General features: G+C 58.6%; 1 protein-coding gene across 1 annotated transcript; it reads right to left on the reverse strand.

Moving 5' to 3' along the window:
* Positions 1–4,087: 4,087 nt before the first annotated feature.
* MFSD2A (MFSD2 lysolipid transporter A, lysophospholipid) lies at positions 4,088–13,963 on the reverse strand. Its single transcript, XM_055800555.1, has 13 exons — positions 13,816–13,963; positions 13,107–13,231; positions 9,593–9,716; positions 9,353–9,431; positions 8,616–8,788; positions 8,422–8,512; positions 7,671–7,792; positions 7,274–7,357; positions 6,276–6,359; positions 5,826–5,938; positions 5,481–5,624; positions 5,115–5,291; positions 4,088–4,748 (listed from the first exon to the last, which is right to left on the reverse strand). The coding sequence occupies exons 2-13, from the start codon at positions 13,163–13,165 to the stop codon at positions 4,691–4,693; spliced, it is 1,308 nt and encodes a 435-aa protein (XP_055656530.1). The 5' UTR covers positions 13,166–13,231; positions 13,816–13,963; the 3' UTR covers positions 4,088–4,690.
* Between the last annotated feature and the right edge of the window lie 385 nt (positions 13,964–14,348).

Raw genomic sequence — 14,348 nt, forward strand, 5'->3', positions numbered from 1 at the left:
AAAGATCAAGTTCCTGGTAAGGCTGGGTCACAGAAAAGCTGCCTGTTTACAGAAGGACTGTAAAGCAGGTCAGTGCTCTGTGGGGGATCCCAGTGCCTGTAAACCATGCCAGCCTCTGACTGTCACTGTCCTGTCTCCAGGGAAGAGCTTTCAGCTTCCCCATGCTGCTGCCAGGTGGTTGGTGCCTTGTCCCCCTTTCCTCTAAGAACCACGGGAGTATTTGCTGCTTTTTTTTAGCCATAAAAGGGCTAAAATGCCTTTGTATCCCCTAGACAGCACCCTTTGGCTTGTTGCAGCCACAGGAGAGCACTTGTCTCTGCTCTTTGGGGTGTGAGGAGGGCACTTGTCCGAGCTCCAGCCTAGGTCCTTGTGATGCTCAGTGCCTCCAACTCCTCCACAGGAGCAAAGACAGTTCTGGCAGGGGCTCAGGCAGTCCCACGCTTCCAGTGCTCCCTGAGCCATTTCTCCATTTCTGGTTAAGGCTAAGCCTGAGCGCCAGCCTGCATGCAGCATTCCATTTCCCAGCAAAGCAATTTACCGCGTCATTCCTGGGAAACGGGAATTTTTTTTTCGTAGCAGGAAACCATCTCACTGCCCCCTGTTTCTGTCCCGTACTGCAGCGCCTTGGCTGCTTACATCCCTAGAAACAGTGGGTTTGCAAAACATTAACTAAAACCCACTGAAACAGGTCGGTAGCCTTCAGTCTGTATTTGCAGATAAAGTGAGTGACCTCAGCCAGGTGGCACAGACAAGGTGACCCCCGGGGACAGCTGTACCCCAGACAGAATGCCTCCGTGCTGGTGACAGAGCCCAGCCAGCTGGGGGATCAGCGTGCCAGGCAGGTGGACCTGCTCACCATGACCCACTGGCCAGCACTCCTGTCCTGAGCACTGCCCTGCTCCGGCAGTCCTGCTTCTCCTCAGAGCTTCCCAGGCTGAGCTAATTTCCAGCTGGATCTGTTCCCTGCTCCAGCCCCCCTGGACACCAGCACAGCAGGGTGGCTGCACTGTCAGACATCCCTTTCCATGGGAGCCTGGGCTTGGTTTGGCTTGAAGTGTCCACAAAAGCAGCCCTGGGTGATTTCTGCTGCCATGTGGGGCACACAGGTCCTTCCAGCCCAGGGGCCAAGGGAAAACCATCCCCACCAGCAGCTGTTTGAACGTTTCAAAGATCTCTTCTGCTCTGAGATAAACCCGAGATTTTTTTGCCCTTTCCCTACAGATAAGGAGGAAGGTTATACCTCGCCCTTTGCAAAGAGAGACTTTTCACACTTCCACTTATCTGCCATAGGGTAAATAGACACAGCGTGGCTGCTATCACCTCCAGGACCACCAGCCACTCCTGCTGCCTCCCTCTGCCTCAGCCAGGAGGGGACCTCCCTCTTGGGAAAGTCACCCTTGGTGACAAACAGAGGATGTAAGTCCAATTCTGTAGGTTCATCCGCTGCCCTTTAGAGGCTACAACTGATGTTTGCTTGGTTTGTCCCCTCCGCAGTCACCTCCCAGGATGAGAGCCCTGTGGTTGTGGTGAATGTGTCTGTGTCCCATCACCTCCCAGCCCCCTCCCCTCCACCCTGGCACATCCAGAGCTTTGTGCTGCAAAACAGACAGAGCTGCCCGCCAGTCCCGACTCAGCCGAGTGCACTGGGAGCTGGCACCCAGCAGGTTTCCCCATGGCTCAAGGTGAGACTTGCAGCAGAGGCCCTGGGAAGGGTATGGGGTGCACTAATGTACTCTGATAAGTGTCAGCAGAGAGAGGGGTGCCCACAGCAGCCTGCCCTCCCCCCTGAGTGAGCCCTGGGTGCTGGGACGTGGCCCTGCACCCCTGCTCTTTCTCCAAGCCCCACTGCTCACACGTATCTTCACCCACGTACAATGAAAGGCTCTTTCCCGTGTGGACAAAAGGGACCAGACTACCCGGTTCTCTGAGAACAGAAACCCTCTGCTCCCTTCCAGCATGGGCAGCAGTGCCCCCCAAGTTCAGGGGAAGGCTCCCTAAGCCCCTGACACCAGATGGGTAACCCCTGCCCCCCAGCTGGCCCTGGAGCTTGTTAAAGCCCATCAGCTGAGAATCAGGGCTGATTCCCAGCACCCACATATGGTTTCTGGGCAGCACAGCCCCAGCCCATATGCCATTAGAGGCACCAGCTCAGCAGGTGCTGCGCACACAGCTGACACCCTGCATTTTCCATCTTCTGACTTTGATTTCACAGGGCCGGTCCTGCCCATACATCAGCGCTGAGGTGCGGCTTGCCCGGCCGGCGTGGAGGACACAGCAGCCATGTAACTCCAGCTCTGCAGGGAGGTGCTTCCCGGATGCTTGGGTGCATTTGCTACATCATCAAGGTTAGTGTGGGTTAAGCCATAGCACAGCTGCTGCTGGAGGCCAGCTGTAGGTGCGGGCAGCATCTCCCCATGCATTTCTGGCTGAGCAGACTTCTCATGCTAGAGAGGTTTTCTTCATGCTTAGAGCGAAAGCCCTCTGTAATCAGGACTGAAACAAGACATCTTCAAGGCCGGAGCTTTGCCCAGGGGTCAGTGCCATCAACTCCCATGGTCATTTCTACACACACACCCCCACCCACCCCCCAATCCATTTTCTTAAAAGCCTCAAATAGAAGAGGTGTGCTCAGCTAGGAATGTCCGGGCTCTGTTTCAAGCTCAGTATGATTTTAGTCTCTTGAGCTGGCTGCAAAAAACTTGAACAGAGACTCCTTATGAACCCCATAGAGCCAAAAAAGGGGAGGCAAAGGATAAAATATCCCTGATTTCTGTTGAAACACTTTTAAAAAAAAAATGAACAGCAATCTTTCAAATCCTTGGAGACAGCAACACTACCCACACCCCTTAGAGGCGGCCAGGCCATAGCAATGGCTAGGATGACTCCTCGCAGACGCAGCCAGGAGCAGGGCAGGGGTCAGTACGTTTGCAACAATCTCCAGCTCTGCGCTTGGCTGGAGCACTGCCCTCCTCCTCTCACAGGGGGCCCTACCTGCCCTGCCACAGGGGCTTCAGAGACTGCTGGCTTTGTGCCCCCTTGGCTTGTCCTGCCCTTGTTCCTTTGCTGCAGGTTCCAACCCTTGGGGAGCAGGGGGCAACCCAGGCCATGGCTAACGCTGCCTCTTGCCCACTGCTCAGCACAGAGCCAGCTCCCAGCCTCCTTGCATCATCCCTTTTGCTTCTTTCCCTGACCCACAACATGGTGGCAGAGTGGGGCCCAGTTAAAACATTCTCAGCTAAGGTCTAATCCCTCTGGCTACTTTTAAAACCCCATCCTCATTCCAGTCCTTTGTACCCAAATGTGGAACAAAGGATGAGCTGTCCTTCCCGCTAAGCCCCCTGCTCTCAGCTCAGGCACTGACCCCACAAACTTCTTGGTGTGACAAATGTGCTTAACAAAAGGAGACAGCCCTGTCCCCCATGCAGTGGCCGTGGGGACAGCAGCAGAGCTAGCACAGTCCCCTCACACTGGGCATCTGCCCCAACTGTACGGGCAGCTGCTTCATCTCTGGTGCATCCTCCCTGTGCTTACTCCAGCCGGCTTTTCCTCTCTGCATTACACTTGCTGCCATAGGAGTGCAGTGCTCCTGCTGAGCGGGGAGGGCAGGGCTCTCCCCATTTCTGCTGCAGAGAGGGGAATGCAAGAGCAAGGTATAAATATCTACAAAGATTAGCCCTTGCAGAGCACTCTGCCCTGACAGAAAGTGTTGAGTGTCACCCACAGTCTGCATTCCCTTTCTCTCCGCTCCCCAGCTGCCTCTCCTGTTTCCAGCCCTGGGTTCACAGTCACTGCTGCCAGCACTTTGATTTCATTCTTCCCTCCACCCCCGTTCCCTCTTGAAAGGGAGAAAATAATAGAGCCTTTGTTGGGTCGCTGCGGCACAGGCACCGAGCAAGGAGCCACATGGGGGTAAGGGGCTGCCAGACACAACCGCCTGCCTGGATTATGGCATTCCTGCGCCTTCGGCTCAGGGGCAGTCAATCCTACACCCCATGGCATGTAAAGGGACCCTGTGCTTGCTGACATCCACAAAAAAACCCCAAACAACAATCCAGCCAAACAAAAAAAATTCTCCGTACCCACACCATTGACTTCCCCCACTTTTATGTAAATTAATATTAAACAGGTCCTTGAGTTTTGTTTTTGTACAGATATATACAAATAGGAAACAGTTTCATATTTACATCATTAAGTTAATTAGGCTCTATAAAAAAAACCCAACAGTTTTCCAAATTAGTGTCATATGTACAGACAGCAGAGGTGAGCTCACGTCCTTGGCGCGGTCACATTGACAGTGTAATGTACACTAACCATTACCCCAGTCCCACAGGTGATCAGCCCCACGCAGGCCAGGCACAGACAGGCAGCGGGCATGAGTGTTACGAGCAAAAGGATCCCGCTCCAGGCTTTTCTGCTCTCCAGGACCCGGCGGGGAATAGTGCTTGCTTCTCATGAGGCACACAAGTACCACAGGGTCAATTTGTGTAATGTACACTACCAGCGCTCTGTGGATCCCGTGGAAGGCACAAGACCAGCACAGATCTCGTGTTCGAGTTGGTGGATGCTCTGCACGGCTTCTCCTGGGCACCCCTCGATGGCATACACCTATAGCGGCACAAGGCTGGTCCAGCCCCGAAGGGGCCAAGTCCTTCGGAGAACCCCAGCATCAGCAGACGGGCCCAGCCCCGAGTCACACGATGCTGGCCAGTTCTGTGTTGTCCGACTCCGAGCTGCTGTTGCTCTCCTCCCTGGGGACAAAGGGGTGGGGGAGGAGGCATGGAGCAAGCCATGGAGCAAGACCCGCCTCTGAGCAGACCTCTGCCTCGGAGGCTCTGAAGAGCTCGAGTGGGACATCACCACCTTGCGCAGTCCCCAGACAAGTTTTCTTTAGCAACTGGGGCGGGTTCTCGTTCATCTCAAACACTTCATGCCATCTCTTTGGAAGCTGGGATTGGCAAAACAAGCCAGCCCTTCCCTCACCCCACCACCCACGGGTCCTGGAGGATTCCTGGACAAGTCACAGTGTGTCCCAACCCGTCTGGGCCTGATCCTACTCCCACACACCCTGCTGGCATGCCATGGTTGCAATCTCCATAGCACAAGCTGACACTCACTGTAAGTCCTGTAGCGCTTTCTTGTTTTTCCTCCGCTTCTCCTCGTCGATGGGGTACAGCTTGAACAGGAGCAAGCCCAGCAGGATCAGCCCCACAGGCACGGCTGACACGAGCATCTTCAAGGTGAAGTTCACCTCACTGGGCTGGGAGCAGCCCCGGGTCTGGTACCCTGCAAAGCTACGGATAGAAAGGTACCTTCAGGCAAAGGAAGGCGAGTTTGTAGGTGAACCTGTCCCTGCAGGGAGTACAGAGCCACAACTGGATTTAAACCACTCTCCTCCCAGAACCCTCCCAGCCCTTGGGAAGCAGAGCTGCAAGACCTGCCTCCCTCTCTCTCTGCCCCTCAGCTCCCATGTAAGAACTCACTCTAAGCTAAGTGTGGAGATGCCCAGGGAGACCCCAGAGGTAAACTTGGTGAAAAAGACATAGAAGGAGAAGAAGATGGCTTCATGGCCGTGGGAGTCGGGGTGCTGCAGCTTGAAGTCGTCTATGACATCTGGGAGCATGGACCTGTGTGGAGAACATGATGGTGAACACTAGGACCGAGCCAACAAAGCATCTCCTCTCTCTGCTGAGAGGATTTCCCTTCAAGAGCCCCATCTTGGGCTGAAAACATCACAGAAAGCCCTCCCAAGGATTTCTAGCCCCAGAAGCACCTTGCCCAGCTCTCAGGGTGCAGTGCCAAGAGCACCAGGACAACCTTGCACTCACCAGGGTAGGAGGAAGGCGGCTGCGACGCTGATCCCAGCTGCAACAGCCACAACGTAGGTGACAATAAGGTTACTGTCCAGGACAGCCACCATGATGAGGAAGGGGATGGCAGACTGTATAGGGGACAGAAGCCACGTTGGTGTCAGCAGTGCCTGACCCTGACCCCCTGGCTGTTCCCCTTCCCTCCCATGCACGCCAGCCCTCCGACTGCAGGGATGGCCACATAAGCAGTGGTGCAGCCTTCCTCCCAGAGCCCCGCAGCAGCCATTTCTGCTGGCCTTGGCCACATCCGTGACAGCACAAATAGCAGGACGAGGGACAGCCACCAAACTGTCATTAGCAGCAACCTCTGCCCAGCTCTGGGCCCTCCTGGGGGGACACAGCTCTGCTCACCCCATGTGGGAAACACCGTCCTCACATGCACCTCTGCGCTCGAGGAGACCCACTCACCGAGATGCCCACGTAGACAGCTTTCTTCTTCCCAAAACGGGTAAGGAACCACTGCCAGAAGGGAATGGTCAAGGTGGCAGAGAGCTATGGGAAGAGAAGGGGTCACGGTGTCACCTGCTGGCCAGGCTCTTTTCTGGGTTCTGGGGGAAAAGCTCTTCCCAGCAACCAGCAGCTGCTGAGCAGAGCCTCCCCCATCACATTTCCAGCACCTCTGATTGCCACATGCTCCAGAGGCTGGCACACAGCCACGCTGCCTGCTCCTGCTCTTGCCCCATCCCTCACCTGCCTCTGCTCCTGGGAAGGAGAGCTCACAATTGGAGCGGCTGCATGGGGCCACCTCCTCCCCCAGCGTGGAGCACCTTGGCACCCGGCACCACGGCCCTCGGGGCAGCCGGCAGGGGCCAGCCCACCACCCCATACAGCGGGAGGACCCGAATCCATCCTTGGTGCTGGGAAGGGACCTAACCTTGCCATTGCTGCCTGCGCACAGCGTGGCCAAGAGCCAGGCTCTGTGAGGACCCTGGTACCTTGCACCTCCCCACTCCATGGGGCAGGGAGGGTGGGAAGGGCTGTCAGGGGTGAGGCAAGCTAGAAAGGGCTTGCAAGGAGCTGTTTTGCTCCATCGTCCTGGCAGTAAACACTGAGATCCCTTTCTCGAGGTGGGGAGGGGAGGGAAGGGAGATAAGTGGCAGTATTTGGACAAAAAGTCCCCATGGCTCCTGGTCTCCCCCGTCTCTGGCTGCCTTCAAAGACCTTCAAAGAACAAAGACCTCGCTGTTCCCACTGACCCGCCCAGCCTTCACAGAACATTTGGCAGCTCCTTCTCCTTCCCCTCCTCCCAGGGGACCTTCAGTCACTGTCCCCATGGCAGCTCATCACAGCCTCCCTCCCCTCATCCAGAGCACCCATCCCATGCCAGCTCCTGGGCAGGACCCGTGGGATCCCACATCCCACCACAGTCCCAGCCCTGAGAGACTCCAGGACAGGGCCATACGCACCATGATGGCCAGGAGGATGTTCTGGAACTCGTTGCGGAAGCCCAGAGTGTAGGTGCAGAAGAGGGCAAAGTTACCTTCCAGCAGCTGTGGAGGAGATGGGCAGGAGTTAGGGGAGGACGGGCACCCCAGCCACCCCGGAGGGATGCGCTCCTCCTCGCAAGGCTGCACCCAGAGCACAAGCAGGGGAAGAAAGCGGCCATTCATGGACCTGTCCAAGGCCATGAGACCACATCCTTCCTCTCTGCCCAGGGCAACTCCGGCTCATTGAGCTGCTGCCTCACGTGCTCCCAGCCCACCGGGATCCTGTTGGGGCCCTGCGCTGTTCATCCCCCAGCCATCTCCAAGCTGCGCTGCTGCCGTTCCCTCTCCCCAGTCCTTCCAGCCCGGCTGTGCTTACCATGAAGGCCAGTGAGGTGAAGAGGAAGCCGGCGATGAGCTTGATGTAGGCACCATGGTTCATCACCAGCTTCAGTCCCTGGAAGAAGGAGACAGGCTTGTCCGACTGGAGCTCAGAGGACTCTGGGGAGCAGAGCAAATCAGCCCATCGTTAGACTCGCTGTAACAGCACCCTCGGGGGCAAGGGGTGCAGTGCTTCACGCTCGCTGCTGAGCGCCCTACGGGAGTCCTTGCCCACCTACAGTATCCCACCTCAAGGGAGTTGGAACAATGCCCATAGAGACCTCCCTGCCCTCACGCAGGGGTCCCTCAGCCCCACAGAGAGGAGAGAATGGCCCGGCTGGTTTGCCCAGGATAAGCAGAGCTGGTCACAAAGCAGAGGGAGGGAAGGCCAGAAGCTACTGGACTTTGGATATCACCTCCCCTCAGGATGCCCTTGTTGGCACTAACAACCTTGGCCAGCCAAAACTGCAAGATAACATTTATCTCTGACAGTGCAGAGCAGAGAGCTAAGTCCTCATAGCTGCACTGTAATGTATCCCAGAGATGCTCCGGTCCCCTGCCCACAGCACTGCCCTTCTGCAGCACCTTCCCCAGGCCCCCAGACCCAGACCCCCTCTACCTACCCCCCTCCTCTGGGGCTTGACCCAGCAATGAGGTGCCGAGAGCTCAGCCAGGCTCCTGAGGAGCCCCTGGCAGGAGCCACAGCATTTTCACAAGCCACGAGTATCCCAGCACGTTTCAAGCCTCACCTCTCTTCTCCCGCACGCCCACAGACAGGATCACGGCGCAGAGGATGTAGAGTCCCCCAATGACCCCCGCAGCAATCATGTAGGCATTTCTCTGTGCAAGAGAGGAGAGAGTGGTGAGGAAGGGGGCTTTTCCCAGGAGTCAGGCCAGTCAAAGTCAAGGAGAGGGGGCTACCAGCAGGTCTCCCCCAGCTTACTGTGTCCGTGAGTGACCCGGTGTCATGGGTCATGTTTAGTTCCTCCATGGCCACCGAGGAGTTGGTCTTGCCAATGAAGAGGGGGCTCTCGATGCAGGGAGTATCCACCTTGCCCACGATCTGGCCCTGGATGGCAGTGCCTAGCACAGTGCCCAGCACTTCCACAGTCATACCTGGAGGGAGAAGCCAGTGGGACTCAGCACGGCCCTTGGGTACCCAGGGCATGGGTGCAAACCCCTTCACAGCAGAGCCTCCCCAGCTGCAATTCGTTGCTCTTCATCAGGAGAAATGAGCCAGCTCAGCTCACTTACAGCTCCCTCCACCAAGTGATAAGGAGAAGGGGAGTGTCTGCTGGGGAAACTGAGGCAGGGAAAGAGGCCAACACTTGGTCATGCTGCTCCCGCTACTGTATGACAGAGCGGGAAGAAAGACTCAGGAGCTCAGATCCCCCACCATCTGCTCCAGGCACTTGGCCCATAACAGGGACCACCTCCCCATCAGCCCTAGACAAGGATGTCTGCTGGAGGAGCTAGGGAAGAGGAATGGAAAGAGCTGAACCAGCAATTCAAGCCCTGAACAATGTTCATCACACACCACACCTTGGGGCGGGGTGCGATCAAATGAGCCCTTCCAGCAGGGCATCTGGAGGAGGATCGTGCCCCAGCAAGAGCTGCAGTGGAGGAGCCAAGCATGGCTGCCCCCCAGCCATAGCAAGGAAGGGAAGGAAATATTCTTACGGTAGGCAGTGGCTGAGTCCCGCTCGCTCTGCTCCCTGCTGATGAACATGGTCAGCGCTGAGTAGGGCACATGAAAGCACTGCAACAGCACAAGGAGTATTAGCTCAGGGATGGTGCAACAGCCTGTGGGACCTGGGGCAGCAGGAAACCTGCCCCTCTGTAGCTCAGCAAGGTGAAGGCAGGGATTCATACTCTCCATCCCTCCCCCGCCAGCCCTGGTGCATGCAGAGCCCAACTCACCGTCACGAGGGTCTGGAAGATGCAGTAGAAGACAAGATACCACATCACTTGGCCTCTGGAGATGTCCGGCACAAACCAGATGAGAAAGTAGGAGATGACAGCAAACGGGGTGGAGAAGATGATCCTTTGGGAGGACACAGGATTAGCCTCACAGGCATGTACTGCCTGGATAACCCCAACAGCTCAGCTCTCCCCACTGCCACGTGTTCAGTGGGGTTCAGGCACCTGATTTTGGGAGCTCCTGAGCTGCCCTGGGGTGGCCCACCCTGCTCCAACACTTGGACACAAGGTGATGGCCACAGATTGAGTGATTCAGACCAGGCTGAAGGCAGCAGCTCTGGTCTCACAGTGTGGGAAGCGGAAAGGCTGGCTCAGACTTCCAGGGAAGAGTTTTATTTGCAAAAATAGACATCCCTGCTTCAATGGAAGCAATTGATCTGCTCCTGCCTTTGGCTTCCAGCCCAGGTCCTGACCTCTGCCCCAAGCGGTACTGCTGTCGGGTTGTAATCACCATCCTCATCCCAGCAAGGGCTGGGGAGCAGCCAGGCAGCACAGCCCTGCTCCCCAGCAGCCAAACGCCTCTCACCAGCTTGGCTTTGCTGCCAGCCCCCCTGAGCCCTGCTCCCGGGGTCACGACCATTCTGCTGGCAGGGATGAGGCACACCACCAGCCAGCAGCAGGCTGGCTCATCCTTCCACCCCTGCCCAGCTTCTTGGAGCTGCAGGCACAGGGACATTGGATGCAAAGCACAACAGAGGATCAGAGGGGATTGCTGTTCCAGCAGGACCAGCCAGCAAGCATGATCACAGCAAGAAGCCACCCAGGGCATCTCTCTGCTTCGTCCAGCACATCTTATAACCCTTGTCCTCCTGCATCCAGGCAGGGAACAGCTCCACCCTGCACCAGCAGCCCACCACAAGCACCCAGGTCCCCTTGTCACTCAGGAGGGCATGGGAGGAATTTGGGAGGGAAGTGAGCCAGGTATTGAGGCTGCATCCACATCTGCTTAGGAGACTGATCTTGCAAGCACCCTGTGCTCCACAAACCACTGGATGGAGGCTGCATCCTGGCGTAAAGCCAGCAGAACCGGACACGGGACAGAGCCACGCTTGGTCAGGGCTGGCCCTCCGCCACTCCACTGCCAGGGTACAGCAAGATCTTTCCATCTGGGCTGACGTACAGGCGCAAAGTTTAAATTTAAAATTGGGTGTTGGGGGGGGGGGGGGGGGGAGCGAGAAACCAAATCTCCATGGATGGAGTCGGCGGAGGCATTGCACAGGACACAACACATACACATTTTTCCGAGCGCACGTCACCCCAGCAGAGGGGGAAGGGGCGAGCCAGCTCCAGCCACTCCTCTCCTGCGCATTTCTTGTTGCACGCATACGTGGAGAAGGGAAATTTTGAATGAATCACCACAGCCGCGCGGCGGGAAGCGCGTCACGCTCGCCACGGGTGCCAGTGCATGCACGCCGAGTGTGCCAATGCCCTGGGGGCCAATCCCAGCACCAGGACGAGGGTGCTGAGCCCTGGCCAGGGCTGACCAACAGCAGCAGCAGCCAAGTGACTGAGAGTTACCCCTGACCGAGGCAGAGATGATTAAGACGCTCGGAGGAGGCTGCCGGCGTGACGCGCTCATCCGCTCATTGGCCACAGCGGGATGGTGTGTTTCTTTGTGCCACGGCTTTCACACCCCCTTCCCAGCCCCGCACACCCCCTTCCCAGCCCCGCAGTTAATCAGTTGCAAACGGCTGCTGCCCCAGAGAAGGAAGGTCAAAGCCAGGGCTCTTCAGTTACCGACACATCAAGGAAAAGTTTCGTCACCGAGAAGTCTGGGGTGACCAAGGAAATGGGGACTTGCTCTGGGCTGGGGACAGAGCGGGGTCCCTGAGGCTGGGGGAGAGGAGGAGACAGCCAGTGGATTCACTGCTGGGACAAAAATGTGCCCAAAAGTGTTTCAAAAGAAAGAACTGAAAGAGAAAGAGGTGACGGCCCTTGGGGAAGGGCCTCTCTCCCTTCTTCTGAGGACCTGGAGCAGCCCTGAGCTTTGAGCTAGAGCTGCTGGCAGCCGGCTGGGGCTCGGCCCCGCAGATCCGAGCCTGGCAGAAACTGTGAGCAATAAACCCTGGCACAGAGGGGGTTGCACAGGGTCACCTCATGGGTGCTGAGGGCTCGGGTCAGACAGCAGCCTCCGAGACCACCACGCAGCACCTGCAGCTCCTGGCTTTGTACAGGGGGAAACTGAGGCAGCAGCAAGAAGCTCTGCAGCCCCACACAGCCAGCCCCACTGTGGCTGACAAACCCCGAGTTCAGGAGGTTTAAACTTAGCCCAGTTGGACTCAGCAGGTTGCCCTCGAGCCGTGTACAACCGCAGCAAGCTCCTTGCGGCCGGCTGCCCCGGCACTGCTGAGGGGCCCAGTGCAAGTCGAAAGCTCTGGCTAATTTTAACGAAGCAGAAGCCGTTTGGAGGAATGCAGCCACTCCATCCCCACCCCCTGCCTCGAGATTACAGCGAGCAGAGCCGCAGCAACCACCCCAGCGCGCATGGCTATCCCGCGCAGCCCTGCTCTAATCTCTGGACCCCAGACCCTGCCACACGTGCGGCTCCAGAGAAGCTATTTCAGGCCATGTGCGGAGCCTGGCTTTAACAACAGCCGACTGCCACTGCCCAGAGCTATTCCAGGAAAGTCCGGAAGCAGAGGGTATAATCTGCGGGGGAAAGGACTGCATCTCTCTAATTCCACTCCCCCCGTGCCCACCCTCTTTGCTGCATTGTATTTCAGCAATCCTACAGGCACCCAGGACATGGATTATTTTAGCACAGGACATGCCTCCGTGTCCACACTTAAGCATTAGCGCTCTGGAACGCGCCGTGTCCCATGCAGGGGCAGGTGTTTACAGATGTCCCACATCTGCCCTGGGTGCAGGCTCGAGACCTTCAGGGCTTTGCAGACCCCGTCCCACCTGCTCCAATTTTGGCACCCCTTTGCTCAGCACCCCGCTCCCAAGGACAGCAAAAGCACCCACGTGCGGACACCCATCTCCATGACAGCTGTTTTCCTGCTAAAAGAGCATCCTCCTCGTGACTGTCAGCCGGCACCACACCACCACACATCGACCGCTCACACCCCTGTCCCTCCTCCCTATGGGTGCAATGCCATCTGCTCCACTGGCAACGTGGCCCTGTCACCAACCAGGGTTCAGCAACCACCACAGGAACAAAGTCCAGCATGGGAGTGTGGCACCAGGACAGCTCTCAGGGAGCCTGGAGCTGCTGCAGGTACAGTGACACGGAGGCCAGCCAGGTCCACATCACACAGGGGTGGCTTGGGACCAAAGCAACAGGCACAAACTTGAAGCCTTGGGTTTTTTGGGACACTTGGCATCTCACCTGGGTGAGATAGGGCATGAGTATGTCCTGCCCTGTAAAGCTCATGCCAAGGGACACCCAAAGCTGACTGGAGGCACTGTGACACATCAGGCAAGGATGCAGGGTGCTACAGGCGGCTCTTACCAGGGCATCAGGCGGCCAAAGCGAGTCCACGATGTTTTGCTGATGAAGAAGCCCACCATGGGGTCTGTGATGGCATCCCAGGCTCGCCCCACAAACAGGATGATGGAGGCATAGAAGGGGTCCAGCTGCAGGAAGAAGATCTTGTGTCAGCACACACAAGCCCCCCATGCCCCTGGCTGCCCCTCCTGAGCTCCTCAGGACCCTCCCAACAGCACCGCGACCCCACCACCAGCTGGGAGCAGGGATGGATCCCTCGGCGCCTTGTCAGTGGATTTGAGCACAGTCCCCCCCAGCTCTGCCTCCACCAGCTTTTTTCCACCCTAAACTCCCACCTCTCGGAGCAGAGCTCCCCAAAGCACAAGGGTGCCCCAGGGACACTTCTCCCGTGGATTCCCTCCCTGCTCCCCACCAGCGTGGAATGCCGTGGGATCGCGGGACGGATCCCGCATCCCGCGGGACAGACGCCACCAGCCTGTTTTGTCCCCTGGGGAACCCGAGACACGTGGAGCGGGGGCCGGCCTGGTGAGAACCCACAGCCCCCGGACCGACACCCACGCAGGACCGCGACCCCCTGCGTGACCGATCCCCGCCGCCCGCCCCAAAAGCGGGGCGCACCGCTTCCAGCGGGGGCCGGGACACCGGGGCGCCCCTCCGCCGGGCAAAGGGCCCCGGGGCTCCGGCCCCCCCAGGCACCCGGCCCCGGCCGTACCTGCGCCACGTCCAGGAGGTAGATCTGGAGGAAGAAGCCGAGCGCGCAGCCCGTGATCTGGTACGGGGCCCCCCCGACGGCGTAGCACAGCTTGCTGCACACCGACAGCCGCTCCCGGCTCTCCTGCAAGCGGGTCGCCGTTAGCGCCACCGGGAAGCCCTCCCCGGCCCCGGCCCGCCCCCCACCCCCGGCCCGGAGCTCACCCTGCGGCGAGCTGGCGGCAGGCGGGCGGCAGGAGCCCCCCCGGCCGGGCCCGCTCCGCGCCGCCGCCCCCGGCCATGCCGTGCGCGATGAATGGGCCGCGCCGCCGCCCGCGCGGGCCTTGTACCGGCAGCGCCCGCCCCGGCCGGGCCCGCCCGCGCCCCGCCCCCCGCCGCCTCCGCCGGCCCGGCCCGGCCCTTGCTCCAGCCCCCGGCCCCGGCGCCGCCCGCCTGCCCGTCCGTCCTCCGCGTCTCTGTGCCCCCAGCCCCTCACCGCCTCACCCCCCCATTCCCCCCAGCCCTCATCCCCGCCCCCCACCCCCTCATCCCCCA

Source organism: Falco peregrinus, chromosome 3 (genome assembly GCF_023634155.1).
Source record: "Falco peregrinus isolate bFalPer1 chromosome 3, bFalPer1.pri, whole genome shotgun sequence".
NCBI classification, from domain to species: domain Eukaryota; kingdom Metazoa; phylum Chordata; class Aves; order Falconiformes; family Falconidae; genus Falco; species Falco peregrinus.

What these genes read in the sequence shown, in the direction of transcription:
- MFSD2A (XM_055800555.1), bottom strand. Translation starts at nt 13,165, where the DNA reads ATGGTGGGCTTCTTCATCAGCAAAACATCGTGGACTCGCTTTGGCCGC. An exon ending in TTTGGCCGCCTGATGCCCTG is followed by an intron (nt 9,717 to 13,106) that starts GTAAGAGCCGCC and finishes GTCCTCCCAAAG; the next exon opens with GATCATCTTCTCCACCCCGT. An exon ending in AAAGCGCTACAGGACTTACA is followed by an intron (nt 4,749 to 5,114) that starts GTGAGTGTCAGC and finishes CTTTGTCCCCAG; the next exon opens with GGAGGAGAGCAACAGCAGCT.